Source organism: Mobula birostris, chromosome 5, assembly GCF_030028105.1.
Source record: "Mobula birostris isolate sMobBir1 chromosome 5, sMobBir1.hap1, whole genome shotgun sequence".
Classification (NCBI taxonomy): Eukaryota; Metazoa; Chordata; class Chondrichthyes; order Myliobatiformes; family Myliobatidae; genus Mobula; species Mobula birostris.
This window is the reverse complement of record NC_092374.1, coordinates 87358610-87378220: the sequence shown is the minus strand read 5'-3', so window position 1 is coordinate 87378220 and position 19611 is coordinate 87358610. Positions and strand designations below refer to the sequence as shown.

Below are 19611 nucleotides of genomic sequence, written 5' to 3'. Positions count from 1 at the left end.
TAGAAATCCCAGATTAAGTAAAAAATACTTACAGAAATTTAAGAAAGAGTATGGTTTGGCATTGCCTGTTCTAAGATTTTACTACTGGGCAATTAATATCCAATACTTAATATTTTGGACACAAGATTGGAATATAACTCCAAACCCACATTGGGTAAACCTTGAAGGCCATTCTGTACAAGGGTTTTCTTTAGCCTCCATTTTAGGAGCTTCACTGCCTTTTGCACTATCTAAAGTGAATAAACAAATTTTTAACCCTATAGTTAAACATACATTGCGAATATGGTTTCAATTTCGTAAATTTTTTGGCCTGAATGAATTTATGTTATCAAGTCCTATTATATCTAATTTCTTTTTCCAACCCTCGGTAATGGACCAAGCCTTTTTGATATGGAAAATGAAAGGCATAATATGTTTTCGTGGTCTATTTTTGGATAACTGCTTTATGTCTTTTGAGCAGTTATCTGAGAAATTTGATTTGCCTAGATCCCATTTTTTTAGATACTTACAAATAAGAACTTTTTAAAATACTACGTTGCCTACCTTTCCGACTTCAAATCCTTCTGGCATTTTTGATAAAATTTTAGGTTTTAATCCTTTGCGGAAGGGATTAATAGCAATAATTTATGATATAATTATGAAATTACAGCCAGATATATCTGATAAAATTAAAAATGAATGGGAAAGGGAACTTCAACTTTCCCTGCCTACAGAGAAATAGGATAAAATTTTTAATTTAGTTAGTACTTCTTCTATATGTGCTAAACATACTTTAATACAATTTAAAGTAGTACACAGAGCTCATATGTCCAAAGATAAACTAGCTCGTTTTTATTCCTATATAAACCCTACTTGTGATAGATGTCACTCTGAAGTGGCTTCTTTAACTCATATGATTTGGTCCTGTCCTCTTTTGGAAAAATATTGGAAAAACATTTTTGATGTTATTTCAACAGTTCTATGCTTTGATTTAAAACCCCATCCTATTATGGCAATCTTTGGATTGCCAATGGTAGAACATAGATCTTTGTCTTCTTCAGCCTCTCGAATGATAGCTTTTGTTACTTTAATGGCGAGAAGATCTATTTTGTTAAACTGGAAGGAAATTAATCCTCCAACTACATTCCAGTGGTTTTCTCAAACCATATTAAGTTTAAATTTAGAAAAAATTAGAAGTGATATTTTTGACTCTTCGATTAAATTTGAAGATACCTGGAAACCTTTTATGCAACATTTTCATATGACATAATCTGACCTTTCGGAATCTTTTTTCTAAAATTATATGATGAGAGGAGCGGAGTTAGCGACATTATGGATCTTGTCTGATACAAGTTGTTGGTCTAGCCCTGTTTTGCCTTTTTTTTGGGTTTTTTTTTCTCTTTTTCTTTTGGGTTTTTTTTGCTTATTTTTTTTCTTTTTATTTCTTTGTTAATGTTTAATCTCATTATGAGTTTGGAAGTCTTTTATTTCTATGTCACTTAAAATTCATTTTATATATGCTGATGAACATTTTTCCAATCTCTTTGTACCAACTTTGTTATTGAGTTTATAATTTTGAAAAATTAGTAAAAAGATTTAAAAAGAAAGGATGTTTCCTATAGTAGGAGAGTCTAAGACCAGAGGACACAGCCTCAGAATAGAGGGACATCCTTTTAGAACAGAGATCAGGAGGAATTTCTTTAGCCAGAGGGTGGTGAAGCTGTGGAATTCCTTGCCACAGGCAGCTGTGGAGGCCAAGCCTTTATGTATATTTAAGGCAGAGTTTGTTGGATTCTTGATTGGTCAGGGCTTGAAGGGATATGGGGAGAAGGCAGGAGATTGGAGCTGAGAGGAAAATTGAATCAGCCATGATGATACAGTGGAGCAGACTCAATAGACTAAATAACCTAATTCTGCTCCTGTATCTTATGATCTTGTTACAGCACATTCAGGCCCTTCTACCCACGATGTTGTGCCATCCTTTTAACCTATTGTACGATCAATTTAAACCTTCCCTCCTACATCGCCGTACATTTTTCTATCACCCAACTGCTTATCTAAAAGTTTTTATAAATATCTGTAACGTATCTGACTCTGCCACCACCTCTCACCAGGTGTTCCATACACCCAGCATTCTGTGTGTTTTTAAAAAAACTTACTTCTGACTTCCCCCGAAACTCTTCCCCCAATCACCTGAACATAATGCTCTTTGGTATTATCCATTTCCTCCCTGGCTAACCGCTCTTTCACTGCCTCTTATTGTGTTGTACATCTCTGTCAATCACTTCTTGTCCTCCTTCGCTCTAAAGAGAAATGCCTTATCCTTTGGGTGCCCTGATAAAACACACTCTAATCCAGGCAGCATCTTGGTAAATCTCCTCAGCACTCTCTTTAAAGCTTCCACGGCCTCCCAATAATGAGCTGACTAAAATTGAGCATAATATTCCAAGACTAACCTTCCAACCATTTACTAATTCCTTTATAACTACTTGTGTTGGTTTCCTCCTGTTCTTCCTGGGAAGCCTACCCAGGGCATCAAGAAATCAAGGGAAAAAATGGTATAGTCCAACTCTAGTGCAATTGCCCTTTCCTTCAAAACAAATTGCTGGATTCTGCAGAGGAGCTAGTGATTTATCTTCCTTCTGCCCCTATCAGCCATCAAGGATGGGGACCTTAACGTGATTTTTGGGCTGAAAATGTTGCTGATACTTAAACTAATCATAAGTGTTATTTCTTTATTCTGTTTTAGTTGCTGCAAGATACCGGGGACACCACTTCCACCTCCCCTGCTCTCAGAAAGGGTGGGGACACCTCCTCCTCCTCCTCCCCCCCCCCCAGGAAGGCCAGGGTTGCCTCCTCTTCCCCCTCCCCTAGAAAGGCCAGGGTCACTTCTTCCTCCTTCCCCTCACCCTCCATTAGCAAGGTTGTGGTCACCTCCTCCTCCCCCAGTAAGGCCAAAGATGTTTTCTCCTCCATCCGCTCCACCAGGAGGACCGGAGTTGTCTCCTCCTCCTCTCCCTCCCTCAGGAAGGCTAAGGATGTCCCCTCGTCCCCCTCCCTCAGGAATGCCAAGGATGTCTACTCGTCCCCCTCCCTCAGGAAGGCCAAGGATGTCTCCTCGTCCCCCTCCCTCAGGAAGGCCAAGGATGTCTCCTCGTCCCCATCCCTCAGGAAGGCCAAGGATGTCTCCTCGTCCCCATCCCTCAGGAAGGCCAAGTATGTCTCCTCGTCCCCATCCCTCAGGAAGGCCAAGGATGTCTCCTCATCCCCCTCCCTCAGGAAGGCCAAGGATGTCTCCTCGTCCCCCTCCCTCAGGAACACCAATGACGTCTCCTCCTCCCCCTCCCTCTGGAAGGCCAAAGACGTTTTCTCCTTCCCCTCACCCAAGAAGACCAGGGAAACCGCCTCCTCCTGCTCACCCAGGAAGGCCGTGGGCACCGCCTCCCCAACTTCCCCACTAAAGGCCGGAGACACCACCTCCCCCTCTTCCTCCGTGAACACTGGGAAAACCTCCTCCTTTCCCTCTCCCTCCCCCCTAAAGGCCGGGGACACTGCCTCCCCCCTCTTCCCCCTGAAGGCTGGGGAACCTCCCTCCTCCCCCTCCCCCTCAACCCTAAAGGCCGGGGACACTGCCTCCTCCCCTTTGCCCCTGAAGACTGGGCTCACTGCCTCCTCCCCCACCCCCCTAAAGTCTGGGGACACTGCCTCCTCCCCCTCACCCCTGAAGACTGGGCTCACTGCTTCCTCCCCCTCACCCCTGAAGACTGGGCTCACTGCCTCCTCCCCCTCGCCCCTGAAGACTGGGCTCACTGCCTCTTCCTCCTCGCCCCTGAAGACTGGGCTGACTGCCTCCTCCCCCTCGCCCCTGAAGACTGGGTTCACTGCCTCCTCCCCCTCCTCCCTGAAGGCCGGGCACATTGCCTCCTCCCCCTCCCCCAGGAAGACCAGCTCCCACAGGAAATCTCAGGAGTCTGCTGCTAAGAAAATGCCTCTCATCAAAACCTGGAACCTCAGGCGTCAGAGTCTTAAATTAGGTAAGGACTTAGGATTTTAGTGCCAAAATTGTCATTTTCCTAAAGCTTTCCACTTTCAGCAGCTCATACAACTAATCTCAATAGTTAAAAGCCTTGAGTATATTTGGGTTTGTTGCAGTTCCTTAATCTTCCCCTGTTCAAAGCCAAGCAACACACATAAAATGCTGGGGGAGCTCAGCAGGCCGGGCAGCATCTATGGAAAAATGTGCAGTCGACATTTCGGGCCAAAACCCTTCAGCATTTGTCTTTTCAGAGGAACAAATCCGGAGCTGATATAGTCCATTTGGCTGCTTTGAGTATATTCGGCCATTCATTAAGCTGGTGGCTGACACTTCGCCCTTCACACCTTATACACCCTCACTCATAAAGAATCTATAAATCTCTGGCTCAAAAATATTCAAAGATTCTGCTTCTGCAGACCATCCATACTCTCTTCTTGGTACTGCCTTTCGGAAGAAGGTACGGGAACCTTGGGTCCTACACAACCAGGTACTGGAACAGTTATTACCCTTCAACCATCAATTTCCTGAACCAGCATGGATGACTCCTCTCAACTCAGTGCTGAACTGGCTCCAACCTATAGACTCACTTTCAAGGACTCTACAATTCATGTTCTCTGTATTTATTTATTATTTACATATTCATTATTTTTCTTATTTGCAGCTTGGGTTTTGGACATTGTTTGTTAGCATTTGTATGTAATATTTAATATTACATACTATTAATATTTCATATTATATATGAGAGTAGATATAGGACCGATAGAAAATGATGCTAGAGAAATTGTAATGGGAGATGAGGAGATGGCAGAGGAACTGAACAACTATTTTGCATCAGTCTTCAGTGAGGAAGACAGCAGTATACCAGACACTCAAGGGTGGCAGGGAAGAGAAGTGTGCGCAGTCACAATTACGACAGAGAAAGTACTCAGGAAGCTGAATAGGCTAAAGGTAGATAAATCTCCTGGACCAGATGGAATGCACCCTCGTGTTCTGAAGGAAGTAGCTGTGGAGATTGCGGAGGCATTAGCGATGATCTTTCAAAAGTCGATAGGTCCTGGCATGGTTCCGGAGGACTGGAAGATTGCAAATGTCACTCCGCTATTTAAGAAGGAGGCAAGGAAGCAAAAAGGAAATTATAGACCTGTTAGCTTGACATTTGTGGTTGGGAAGTTGTTGGAGTCGATTGTCAAGGATGAGGTTACAGAGTACCTGGAGGCATATGACAAGACAGGCAGAACTCAGCATGGATTCCTTAAAGGAAAATCCTGCCTGACAAACCTATTACAATTTTTTGAGGAAATTACCAGTAGGCTAGACAAGGGAGATGCAGTGGATGTTGTATATTTGGATTTTCAGAAGGCCTTTGACAAGGTGCCACACATGAGGCTACTTAACAAGATAACAGCCCATGGAATTATGGGAAAGTTACATACGTGGATAGAGCGTTGGCTGATTGGCAAGAAACAGAGAGTGGGAATAAAGGGATCCTATTCTGGTTGGCTGCCGGTTACCAGTGGTGTTCCGCAGGGATCAGTGTTGGGGCCGCTTCTTTTTACATTGTACATCAACGGTTTAGATTATGGAATAGATAGCTTTGTGGCTAAGTTTGCTGACGATACGAAGAGAGGTGGAGGGGCCGGTAGTGCTGAGGAAATGAAGAGTCTGCAGAGAGACTTGGATAGATTGGAAGAATGGGCAGAGAAGTGGCAAATGAAGTACAATGTTGGAAAGTGTATGGTTATGCACTTTGGCAGAAAAAATAAATGGGCAGACTATTATTTAAATGGGGAAAGAATTCAAAGTTCTGAGATGCAATGGGACTTGGGAGTCCTCGTACAGGATACCCTTAAAGTTAACCTCCAGGTTGAGTCAGTAGTGAAGAAGGCGAATGCAATGTTGGCATTCATTTCTAGAGGAATAGTGTATAGGAGCAGGGATGTGATGTTGAGGCTCTATAAGGTGCTGGTGAGACCTCACTTGGAGTACTGTGGGCAGTTTTGGTCTCCTTATTTAAGAAGGGATGTGCTGACGTTGGAGAGGGTACAGAGAAGATTCACTAGAATGATTCTGGGAATGAGAGGGTTAACATATGAGGAACGTTTGTCCGCGCTTGGACTGTATTCCTTGGAGTTTAGAAGAATGAGGGGAGACCTCATAGAAACATTTCGAATGTTAAAAGGCATGGACAGAGTGGATGTGGCAAAGTTGTTTCCCATGATGGGGGAGTCTAGTACGAGAGGACATGACTTAAGGATTGAAGGGCGCCCTTTCAGAACAGAAATGCGAAGAAATTTTTTTAGTCAGAGGGTGGTGAATCTATGGAATTTGTTGCCACGGGCAGCAGTGGAGGCCAAGTCATTGGGTGTATTTAAGGCAGAGATTGATAGGTATCTGAGTAGCCAGGGCATCAAAGGTTATGGTGAGAAGGCAGGGGAGTGGGACTAAATAGGAGAAAATGGATCAGCTCATGATAAAATGGTGGAGCAGACTCGATGGGCCGAATGACCTACTTCTGCTCCTTTGTCTTGTGGTCTTGTGGTCTTAATTAAATCCGTATCTATTTGGTTTCTGTGAATGCCTACAAGAAAATTAATCTCAGGGTAGGATATGGTGACAATTCACTTTGAACTTGGAAAAACTCAGTCCTCAGTGTGAGAGAGAGTAAGAGGGATTCCTGATCTCTAATAAACGGACAGCCCCTGATTTTAAAACAGTGACCCTTAGTTCTAGATTCTCCCTTCAAAGGCAAACGTCCTCTCCATGTCCACCACCAGTCATTTTGCATTGAGTTTGATTCAGTTTGCACCTTAATCCACTTGCATCAGAATCAGGTTGGGTAAGGAGGAGGGTTGATGCTTTGCTGCTACTTGTGTGTAGGAGTCGGGAGAAGGGGCTTTGGTGTTCTAACATTGTTCTGTCATTTATTCTTTGGGGTTTTTTTTTCCAGTTTAATGGATGTCTGCAAAGAGTAAGAATTTCAGGTTGTATACTGTATACATTTTCTCATATTAAATGGAACCATTAAACCACTCTCATCACTTTTGTGAACTATCCAACATAACAAGCACAGGGCTATTGTAACCCTATCTTCCCAATTGGTTCGGTGGTTCCCCTGCAACTCAACAAGATAATGCACTTTCCTGCCAAGCTTCTGGAGAGATGTTACTCAGTGATCTGCTCCTAATCCTTTATCTGCTGTTAGTTAGGATGATTATGAAGGTTTGCAATGAGCTGCAGAAAGAAGAAAGTTGGGAAATGCAGGGGCAAGATCAGTATGGGTCTTTCTTTGTGATGAATGGTCCAGGACCATTGTTCATCAGCAGAACTGGGATACTTGACATTGCCCAAGTTACTGAGTAGAACTTTTCTAGAGTTTAGATGAGTGAGCAGTGATATTGAGTATTCTTCTCGAGAGTTTGAATGGTGAAGTGTCAAGAGAATGGTCCCCTTGGCAGGAGAATCTCTGGATACAATAATCACAATCTGGTTTAATATCACCAGCATATGCATTGAAGCTTGTTGTTATGTGGCAGCATTACATTGCAATACATAATAGTAAAAGCTGTATTTACAATAAATATATATATATTTATTTAAAAAGTTAAATAGTGCCAAAAGGGGAATCAAGGGTAGTGAGGCAATGCTGATGGATTCAATATCCATTCAGAAATGTGATGGTCGAGGGAAAGAAGCTATTCCTGAATCATTGAGTGTGTGTCTTCAGCCTTCTGGAACTCGTTCCTCGTGGTAACAATGTGCTTGTGTTACTGGATTAGTGTACTGAATTACCGGGTTCTTTGGGTTTTTTTTTTCTCTCTGTTTCATGAACGTCTGCAGTTTCAGGTTGTAAACTGTATACATTCTCTGACATCAAATTGAATGATTGAACACAAAAGATCCTGCAGATGCTGGAAATCCACACAAAATGCTGGAGGAACTCAGCAGGTCAAGCATCTATGCAAGAGAATAAACATGATGTTTTGGGCCGAGACTCTTCTTCAGGATCGTTTATTCATTTCTGTAGATGCTGCCTGACCTACTGAGTATCTACAGCATTTTGTATGTGTTCCTTGGGATTACTGAGTTATTGAATTCACACATGCCAGAGTGTCAAGGATCAGAGTGAGAGTGGTCACTATTACTAAGGATAATTTGCTTTGGAAGGCTGAAAGGTCTGAAGGTGGATAAGTCACCCGAACTAAATAGATACACTTAAAGTTCTGAAAGAGGAGATTGTGGAGGCATTAGTAATGAATTTTCAAGAATCACTAGATTCTAGAGTGGTTCCAGAGACGGGAAAATCACAAATATCACTTCACTCTTTAAGAAGGGAAGGAGGCAAAAGACAGGAAACTATAGGCCAATTAGCCTGACTGCAGTGGATTGGGAAGGTCTAGAGTCCATTATTTAGGATGAGGTTTCAGGACTTGGAGGCACGTGATAAAGTAAGCTGAAATTCAGCATGGTTTCCTTACGGGAAATTTTGTTTGAGAAGTCTGTTGGAATTCTTTATGGAAACCACAGGCGGGATAGACAAAAGAATCAGTGGATGCCATGGAGGCCACGACATCGGGCATACTTAAAATGGAAGTTGATCAGCTTTTGATTAGTAAAGGAATCAAAGGTTATGGGTACAACGCAAGAGAATAGGGTGAGAGGGAAATTATATTGAATGGTGGAGTAGACTCAATGGGCTGAATGGCATAATTCTGTTCCTATATCTTATGGTCTAAGACAGGGGTCCCCAATCTTTTTTGCACTGGGGACCGGTTTAATATTGACAATATTCTTGTGGACCGGCCAACTGGGGTGGGTGTTCAGGTAGGGTTAAACTCACCTCAACAGGTCTTTTACAGTTAGGGTTACCAACTTTCTCACTCCCAAATAAGGGACAAAAGTAGCAGTCAAATCCCTGGACACTTTGCCCTGGGAGAAGACTACCATGACCATGAAGCCTTACGCGGGCACCTGTGTGTGCATGCGGGTACGTGCTGAATTTTTTTTGCCCACAAATCGGTTTTGCCTTCATCTTCCCGACTATACTGTACATACAGTATTTCTACTTTATAGGCTGTGTATTTATCATATCATTCCTGCTTTTACTATATGTTAGTGTTATGTATTTTCGGTTTTATGTGTTACTTGGTATGATTTGTTAGGTTATTTTTTGGGTTGGGAACGCTCAAAAATTTTTCCCATATAAATTAATGGTAATTGCTTCTTCACTTCATGCCATTTCGGCACGAAAGGTTTCATAGGAACGCTCTACCTTAGCGGGGGAAATATGGGAGAAGGGCGGTCCCGTATGGGACAAACCACTTTAGCCCAATATACGGGATGTCCCGGCAAATACAGGACAGTTGGCAACCCTATGTTCAAGTTCAACAGTGCATGACAGGGAATGAGGAAAGGTGCACCTGACTCATATCGTTTCCTCGCGGCCCGGTAGCACATGCTTTGCAGCCCGGTACCGGTCCGTGGCCCGGTGGTTAGGGACCGCTGGTCTAAAATATCACAGTCCATTATTTAGGATGAAGTTTTGGGGTACTTGGAGCCACACAAAAATTAGGTTGATAAATTTGTTGGAAATCGCTGAGGCAACAATAGGTAGGATAGTGAGTTTCTTGATGTTTCCGTGCTTTTTAGTTGAGATAATAAAAGTTACTTGCCTGTAAATACAGATTTTCTTGTGCGTCACTGATCATTATTACAAGGGGTGATTCTTGTAACAATTCCCTGGAGCATAGGAAAATGAGGGGAGATGGATTTTCAGAAGGTCTTTGACCATTTGCCACACATGAGGCAGCTAAACAAGGTGAGAGCCTGTGGTATTTTCTGGTTGGCTGCCAGTGAGAAGGGAAGTGTATGGTCATGATTATTTATTCTCCATAGGTACTGCCTGCTGACTTTCTGAGTGCATGTTGTATGTGTTTCTCAAGATTTCCAGCTTCTGATGTTTAAGTAAAAATTCTATGCTTTGGGTGGTTTTTCATTTCCACATAGTAATTCCATTCTGCTCAACTCCAAAATGTTCGTGTTAAAAAGGCCCGCTTTTCCTGCACTTTATTAAAATGAACTGCAAAGGAAAAGTCCCTTTGTTGGAGCAAATTCTGACTGCCTGATGAAAAGTGACAGGCAGCAGTGTTGCATGCAACATGGGATCAGCCGAGCCTTAGTGCCGAAGGCTCATCACGCTGCTGATTGGTCCAGGAACTGGGTGCGGCTGGGTCCTTGGAGCATGTAATCGGTTGCCATGATCTGGAAGCTAAGCAAGAGATTTGGCCAAAAAGTATGGGAGAGCATGAAAGACGACAGCAAATCGTCGGATGGAGATTTAGTGCCCGTTGAGGTGAATTCCTTGGTCCAAATTGTTTAAGAGCGTCATTTCACTAGAACCTAGCTGCAAAGCTTTTTCAGCAGGTTCGGCTGCAGGATTATACTGCGGGTAAGGATTTAAAATCTGGGAGTTTGCTTATGCAACAGGGTTTGGAAGACAGGAAGAAAAAGCAGAGAGAATGGAAGCTGAATGCTCTGCAGAGGCACTTCCTGCATCTGAAAGCCATGAGGACGGAACAGATGTTGCAGCTTCTGAATATCTGCCTCTGGGTGCTGAATGTGGTTCGATTACTGTTGGTTTTGTAAAGAAGCCAGTTTTGAATACTAACAGTAGTTATGGTGAAAATCATGGACTGCTGAATGAAGCAACTGGAAATCAGAAATCCATAGGAGAATGTACACAGTTTCCTGGGGAAATCAGGACATTCCCTGTCAACGTGGCGTCCACCACCAAGCCAGCTGATTCCGGACTATCGGCAAGCAGAGGGAATCTTGAAAGTGTTTCCCCAGACAGATGCATATGCAGGAAGGCATACACTCTTGAGGCATATATAACTAGAAGTGAAGCGGGTGAGACAAATTCTTCTGGGTCACAAGGCCTTAAGACTGAGGCAGCACAGACAGGCTTGCGTGGGTCGGTCAACTCTGTGCTTGAATGTGGAGGGACAACACTTCCTGAAGTGGCCATTTCTAACCTTGGGGCTGAAGAGTCAAACCTTCCTGAAGCAGCAGTCTGTCACCTCGAAGCTGAGGGTAAAGCCCATCCTAAAGTGTCCAAGCCTGAAGATGAAACAGCTGATGTGCCAGGATCACTGACTTTAATGGCTGAAGGTAAGGGACTGGATTGTGCAAAGTTGCCCATTTCTGTGTCTGAAGGTGAGCATTTGAATCTTCCTGAAGCACCAATCACTGACCCTGAATCTGAAAGAAAAGCTCATCATGGAATGGTAGTCTCCGAGCCTGAAGATGGGGGGATAAAACATGAAGTGTATACTGTGCCTGGAGAGTTGAACTGTCCTAGGACAGCAATCCCTGAACCTGGAGGTGGAGGATCATTTCATTCAGGGAAGACTATCTCTGTGGCTGAAGATGTAGAATTGATCTTTACTGAGTCAGATGCCGCTGATGCTGAGGCTGAGAGGAAAACCCCATCAGTGTCCAAAGATGGTACCAACGCACCTGTGCCCATAACATCTGGGAATAAAGATGAAGGGTCAGACTCTGCAGAGTCGCCAAGCACTGAGCATGAATCTGCAGGTTTGAACGTTCCTGCAATTTCTGAAAGTGCACCTGATCCAAGTCTGAAACTGCCACTCCAACAAAAGCATGAGTTAGTGAATAAGAAGATTTCTAGTATGTCCCAACAAGAGTCCGAATGTCAGAGCATAGAGACTTCTGGTGTACAAAGCTCAGGTGCTGCGGCAGGTTTACTCCATTTGTCTCTGGATGACTGTGAATTTAAAAATGGGGGGACTGGTTATCAGTCTGTGGAGAATCTTGTCCCTGCTGAGGAAACAGCTATCAAATTCAATCCATCTGAAGATTCGCTTGTAGCTGAGTGTGTGGGAGAACAGGTAAGCATTTCAGTATTTTGCTGTGATATGCTTGCCATTGAAACGGAGAAAGATTCCCTGTTAACGTTCAAAGAGTCTTCTTCGCTGACTCAAACTGGGGAGGATATTGCAGTGGCACTTCCAGTGGTCGCTGAGTCTACAGTCCAACCGGAAATTCAGGATCAAAACAGTGCCAGTAAGCTGCAGGACTTGCAGGAAGAGCAAACTAGCTACACCAGTAGAGCTGACAATCCTCCCAGTCAAACAGGCTCAGTAAATGGAGAGGGATCTGTGGATTCTGTGACCCGAAACTGCATGAGAAGGAGGAGGAGGAGGAGGAGGAGGAAAAAGAAATCCCAGGGCACTGCTCAGGTAGATTTTGCCACGGGCCACATTGATATCTCGGCAGCTTGGAGTCCCTTGACTACAGAGAGCGCTGTTCCTCTGCCGCATGTCAGTACAGCGATGAACTCTGCTGAGAAAGGAACAAATGAGTTAAGGATTGCAGAACTACAAGTTGATACGAAAGATGTTTACAGATTGGAGATGGTGGGCTGGGATCAACCTAAAGAATACGCTGAAAGTAAGCATGTTCTCTGTACCAAATTAGATTTTCGTTAGTCATCAACTTCAAAACACATTATTATACTAATGTTAAGGATCCAATTGCAGGAGTAGGCCATGTGCTCACTCTACACATTGAGAGGGTGATAAACTGTTCTGTTCTCTCAAGAAAAGTTAGAAATAAATTTATTTTCAAAGTACCTAAGGCACTGTACAAAAGTCTTAGGCACACATATATATAGCTTGGGTGCTGAAGACTTTTGCACAGTACTGTACTTGTCAACATGGAGCAGAGAGCAAGTTTGTAAATCTGGCAGGAGCAAAGATTGTTGGGAATGGTGATGGTGAAGGGCTGTGGGACCGGTGTTGGCAGATGGCAGAGAGGAGTGCCAGTGGTGGGTGCAGACACACTCGGCCCTGAGACACCAGGTAAGGCCATTTGATTCCAAACAATTGGTTTATTGATCATTACAGAATGTCTCTCTGGTGCTTCCCGCTCCCTCCCCTCTCCCTTCTCATCTTCCCAACCATGATTCCCCTCTCCCTGATCCCTTCCCAATCTCAGACCACAATAGAAATCCATTTTAGAATCAGGTTTATCACCACTCACATATGTCATGAATTTGTTTTATTTTTGCGGCAGCAGAACAGTGTAGTACATAAAATTACTGCAGTACTGTGCAGAAGTCTTAGGCAGCCTAGCTATATATATGTGCCTAAGATTTTTGCACAGTACTGTATATGTCGTCATATCCAATCTTGAGATTGATTTTCTTGCAGGTACTATCTGTAGGCGCCATGTACCTACTTTCTGTCTGTCTGTATTGTATTTTGTATTTATTTCATTTGTTGAGATCCAGATCCTTCCTGCCCTTCGAGCCACACTGCCCAGCAACCCATCTATTTAACCCTAGCCTAATGACAGGGGAATTTACAATGATCAATTAACCTACTTTGGACTGTGGGAGGAAACCAGAGCACTCACGGGGGAGAATGTACAAACTCCTTACAGCCAGTAGCAGGAATCAAATCCGGGTCACTGGTACGGTAAAGAGTTGTGCTAACCACTACGCTACCGTGTTGCGAGTTTTATTGTGGGTTATGGTCATTTGTCTTGTCATTTTGAGGATTGTAGAAGTAAGAGTATAGCTCGTATTCACTCTTTGTGCCGTTCATTTAGTTAGAGAGACTTAGTAGGGAAGGGATATTGTTTATTGAATGCTAATTCTGTAAACTTCATTAATATGGCTGATTTCGCTATTGCTATTTTTAATCATTCATCTTTGCTGGTTTCGTAATAAAGGATTGAATGTACTTTTTGACTTTTTATTAATTGTCTGTTACACCGCAGGGTTTAGGGCAGCAATGAAGACCCTCCATTGCTGTCTGTACTTGGCCACATAGAAGGGATCACTGTTTCCATAATAATTTTGGTTTACCAGTCAGGGTTGTTAGCCCTGATCTGAACCCCCAAACCTGGAGGAGTGATGGACCACTCTTAGTCTGACCTCTCTCCTTTGATCTGTTTGGCATGGGTGACTCTACCTAGAATCAAAGAATAAAGTCCTGACTCCAGCCAACATAGCTGTCTGGGTCATTGAGGCACGCAAGCCTCCAAACCCCACAAGTTTGTGATCTTCTTGGAGTTTTATTCAACTTGGAACTCTGTTATTTGGAAGTGCATCATACAGTGTAAATCCCCTCGCTCAGTCTCTCAGTGGTTTTGTTTTTCAAGTAGCCAGTACAGTCACAGTCATCAATGAAAAGCTACACACAAACCATGTGCAAAAGAAGACAAACTACAACAATTTAATCATTAATTAATACTGAGAACATGAGACATAAAGATATTGAAAGTGAGGCTTTGCAGGGATGCCAGTCTCTCAGCATTCCCGCTGTTAAAACCTGTAATAATTTGATGCATATTAATAAGATTGCTTCTGTTTTAAATTCATGGGAATGTACAGTAGGTCTGGTCTACTTGCTCTTTCGTCGTAGGCTTGCCCTCTCGTTTTCGCAATCACTCTCATAAACAAATTCTCATTTGTTGCATCCCTCTATGACAAATGTATGTATCCTTTATTTCGTAAGGGCAAAACATGTCGGAAGCTGTCAGCAGGTTAGGCAGCATCTGTGGAACAGGAATGGAATTAGTGGTTGCAGGTCAATTACTCTTTATCAAAACCAGAAACATGAGAAAACAAGCTTTATTTTTAATTTGCTGGGAGGGAAGAAGATGCACAGAAACAAAGGAAGTATCAGAAAGTTTGATGAGGTGGCAATGCTTTCAGACTAGTGTCGTTTATAAGGGCTGTTCCAACAGTGTAAAACACACAAAATTTTGGAGGAACTCATGTAAGGCAGCATCCGAGGAGAGGAATTAGCGGTTGACGTTGTAGATTGAGACCCTTCACCAGGACTGGGTCTGCATTGTTGACTGTTAATTCATCTCCTCAGCTGCTGCCTGATCTGCTGAAGCCTGAAGAGCAACATCACCAGGTTCAGGAACAGCTACTTCCCATCTACCATTTGGTTCTCGAACCAACCAGCGAAGCCCAAATCACCATGATCACTTTGTACTAAGATGGGCTTTGTTTTGTTTTAATTGTGTTCTTTCCTGTAAAATTCATGCTTGTTTGTTTTTTATGAATCCTGCTTATATGATTCTATGTGTCTGTGGTGTTGCTGCTTTGATGCATTCATATCCATGTGTCTGTGATTTTAAACTCAGCTTTAACTTTGTTTTGGCTCATCTAGACTAGGTAACACCACCCCAAACTGTGTAGGGAATATACTCAGTATTGTTCAGTGTAGAATTCCCAGATCCCATTCATTTTCCCCCCCTTCACCATTCCCCATCCCCTTTTCCCTCTATAACCATATCTCTTTGCCTGTACATTTGGATGGTCGTCCCCCTTTTCCTTTCTTCCATGGCCTTCTGTCCTTTCCTATTAGATTCCCCCTTCTCCAGCCCTGTATCTCTTTCACCAATCAACTTCCCAGCTCTTCACTTCACCCCTCCTCCTTCCCAGTTTCACCAATCACCTCATGTTTCTTCCTCCCCTCCCCCAACCTCCTAACTCTGACTCCTCATCTTTTTTCTCCTGGCCTCAGGAAAGGTCACTGCCCAACAGATTGACTGTACTTCTTTCCGTAGATGCTGCCTAGCCATTTTGTGTGTAGATAGCACAGTGTTAGTCTTGCTGGATGAGCAAGGCAGAAATCTGGATTGATGATCTTGAGGATCCAGTGACCTCCCACTCCGCAGACAAGCCCTGTTCGCTTTTTCAGCATGGCATGGAATATGGGAGGACACCCACATGGTCACAGGGAGAATGTGCAAGCTCCATATGGATAGCGGTGGGAATTGAACCTCAATCTTCTGATTGCTAGCCACTACGCTTCTGTGCTGCCTATATGGACTGCAATTTATGAAACTTGTAAAATACTTCTAAATCAAGCGGTATTAACTTTTGAAATTGATCCATTGTTGCACCTATTTATGGGCAGGTCATTAAAGAAAGATACTTGCTTTTAGAGGGGAAGTACATTGTGTAGTTGTGTGAGATGATCATGCTGTTGAGGTTTGGCTGGTTAATAATGAGCTTTGCTTCCAGGAGATGTGCCATCAAACGCTGAGGAGAAAGTTGACACTGAACCTCCAACTACGAGTGTAGTAAGCTCAAGAGAAGAGGTGACGGACAAGGAGGAAAGGGAGAAGGTAATGTTGGCAAATATTCTTTTTTACTCTTTCTTAAAAAGCCATTCAGAATTTCTCCAGAGAACAGTATCTACTCATGTTTACTTTCTGAATCCCTCCCATGGTTGCACCTTCACAAGCATGAGGAGATGTGGTGGCAGGGGACATACTGTATGAAATTTTTGATCTGCTCCTGAGAGCAGCACATTAGCCAGATGGCTCTTGTGACCTCCATGATGACTACTGGATTGTGATGGGAAAGGGGCTTTCTCCCTCTTTCCTGAGCCAAGAGACAATGGATTGACCCAGCAGCATAGCAATAATTGAGACCAATAAGAAGCATTTCATTTACTTCTGCATCTACTTTTGAACTTGTTCTCCACCATCAGTATCCTTACTTCTCTTCCAAAATCTTTACCAATCCCACGTTCCCCATTCACCTACCTCCCCCCTTCACCTGGTCTCACCTTATTTTGGCATCTTTTCCACTTCCTTTCCAGTCCCGATGCAGGGTCTTTGCCAGAAATGTAACTTTATTCAATTCTATAGATGCTGCCTGCTGAGTTCCTCCAGCATTTTTCTGTGTGATACTCTGGATTTCCAGCATCTGCAAAATCTCTTATGTCTTAGTTGAGAAGGGGATTTTTCAGTAAAGGGGGTTGGCCTAAATGATCTTAAAATTAAATTTTGGCACTGTGCATGTCATATGACACCTAGAATTTTGCTGATTTGAGCTGTTATGATGTGCTGGTCATGGCACAGTGTAGTGGCATGATCCACCTTTCTCATGAGTTCCAGAGGCCTTGTTGGATATCGCTTTCTGGCCTACAAGTCAGGCTCTACTGGAGTTAGAGAGAGTAACGTGTTAGAGGATTTCATCCCAAGCTTGTTCTTTCCCCTTTTCCTCTCTTGCAAGTTTCAGCCTTCTTACTTACTGACTGCTGGCATTTAGGGCAGCATTGAAAGTCTTTCATCTCTGTATAGAAGGATTCTTCATTGCTGTTTCCATAACAATTACTTTTTGACCGGTCAGGGTTGTTAGCCCTGAGGTGAACTCCCGAACCTGGAGGACTGATGGACTACTCTTAATCTGGCCTCTACCCTTTGACCTATTTGGCATGGGTGACCCTACTAAGAGCTAAAGTATAAGGCCCTGACTCCAGCCAAAGTAGTTCTCTGGGTCATCGAGGTACGCAAGTCTCCAAACCCTATGACAAAGTTGTGATCGTCTTGGAGGTTCATCTTTCTATCCCACTCTTTCTTTAGGTTACTGTATTCCCCTACCTGTTGAGCCTCTTGCTCTAGTGCTCTCTTTCGTTCTCCTCTATACCCTCCTCCCATTTTGTACCCGTGCATTGTACAACTCCAGGCAGTCTACTCCACATCACATCTTCAGATTGCCATGGCTAATTATCGTGTGTCTCCACTCACACAATGGTTCAGAGAGATCAAATCATCACTGACAGAGTGACTGAGTTTCAACTAACAATTGTTATGCAGGGAGCAAACTTCTTGTTTAAAGGTGGATTAAGGCTACTCCTATGTAAAACTCCATGGTGTAACACCATGTGTGGCTTCTTCAAGTATCAGTTTCACTGCCAAATGAGTAAATATTTCTCGTGAGGTAAAAAAGTTGGCTTTCACTGTCATCTATGTTCAAGGCTGAAGTAAAGGAAGCTGATAAGATCATCAAAAAAGCAAATGACCAGGTGACAGAGGTTCCAGAAGATTTGGGTCAAGAAACGCAAGAGAAACCTATGGAAAAGCGTAAGAAGACAACCAAATCAGGTGACAAAGCGAGTAAGTACACTTTCCTCCGACTTCTGATGTTGATTTTCTCCTGCTGAGTTTCTCCAGCGTTCTATATATGTTGCTCTGGCCTTCCAGCAACTGTAGAATATCTTGTGCTTTTGATTTTTCTCCAGCCTCCATTGGCCTTTCAGCAAATTATTTCTGTGTTATAGTAATTGAAATTCAAGTTTATTGTCATTCAACCGTACACATATATACAGCTAAATGAAACAATGCTCCTCTGGAACCAAGATGTAAAACACAGTACATCTACACAGTATAATACTGGAGCGTATGCATGAAGGTGAGAGGGCTTAGGTTCAAAGAGGATGTGGGGGCTCATTTTGTTGTTCAAAGTGGTGGATGCCTGGTATGGTGGTGGAGGCAAATACATTAGAGGCTTATAAGAGACGTTTAAATAGGCACATGGATGTAAGAAAGGTGAAGGGATATGGACATGGTGTAGGTATGAGGTATTAGTTTTGTTTTTTTTTAAAATTTACTTCAGCACAACATTGTGGACCAAAGGGCCTTGTTCGTGTGCTGTACTCTTCTTTGTTCTATCTATCACATACAGCACATAAAACAATACTAACTGATAATAAAAAAAATATTCTGTAGGTGTACAAGTTGCCATAAAGTGGATTTAGTTGAATATTCAACAGTTATAATGCTATTGACGGTGTCATAAATAATGTGCACTGGGTGGTAGCAGGGTGTTCTAAAGTCTCAAACCCAGCTTCACAGTCCTTGTTCTTATATTGCGCTACTTTATGCTTAAGGTAGGAGGTTAAAGAGATTGTGGGATGGAATGAAGGAGTCCTTGACAATGCTGAAGGCTCTGTGAACACAGTGCTTCTGGTATATGCAACACACATCAAAGTTGCTGGTGAACGCACCAGGCCAGGCAGCATCTGTAGGAAGAGGTGCAGTCGACGTTTCAGGCCGAGACCCTTCGTCAGGATTAGCTGAAGGAAGAGTGAGTAAGGGATTTGAAAGTTGGGGGTGGGGGGGAGATCCCTTGTCTTTCTTCCCGGACCTCCTGTCCTATGATCCTCTCGTATCCCCTTTTGCCTATCACCTGTCCAGCTCTTGGCTCTATCCCTCCCCCTCCTGTCTTCTCCTATCATTTTGGATCTCCCCCTCCCCCTCCAACTTTCAAATCCCTTACTAACTCTTCCTTCAGTTAGTCCTGATGAAGGGTCTTGGCCTGAAACGTCGACTGCACCTCTTCCTACAGATGCTGCCTGGCCTGCTGCGTTCACCAGCAACTTTGATGTGTGTTGCTTGAATTTCCAGCATATTGCAGAATTCCTGTTGTTTGCTTCTGGTATATGTCCTGGATGATGGAGGGAGATTATTCACCACAAATGTGTGGCTATCTATTGGAAGAAAATGCAGGGCTTGTGAAAGTGCAATAATTATAGTCAAATTCTGTGCCCCAACCCCCACTTACGGCAGTTGAAAAAGCATCTTTGGCTGAATTGTCAGAGACCCCACAATTTCATCTGATGATGCCTTGCTTGGGCTAGTAATGTCTCCAAGGAGGACAGGGGAAGGCACTCAATGGTTCAATTTAATATCAGAGAACGTTTACAGTATAAACCAGAAATCCTTTCTTTTCACAGCCATCTACGAAATAAAGGGGGGAG

General features: G+C 43.3%; 1 protein-coding gene across 6 annotated transcripts in view; it reads left to right on the top strand.

Moving 5' to 3' along the window:
• LOC140197845 (uncharacterized) overlaps positions 1-19611 on the top strand; it is a 239412-nt gene that overhangs the window by 150608 nt on the left and 69193 nt on the right. For all 6 annotated transcript variants that reach the window (XM_072258346.1, XM_072258348.1, XM_072258347.1 and 3 more), the window contains exons 10-12: positions 2729-4013; positions 16086-16189; positions 17830-17968. In XM_072258346.1, the coding sequence (XP_072114447.1) occupies positions 2729-4013; positions 16086-16189; positions 17830-17968 (1528 nt within the window). The remainder of the gene's footprint in view (positions 1-2728; positions 4014-16085; positions 16190-17829; positions 17969-19611) is intronic.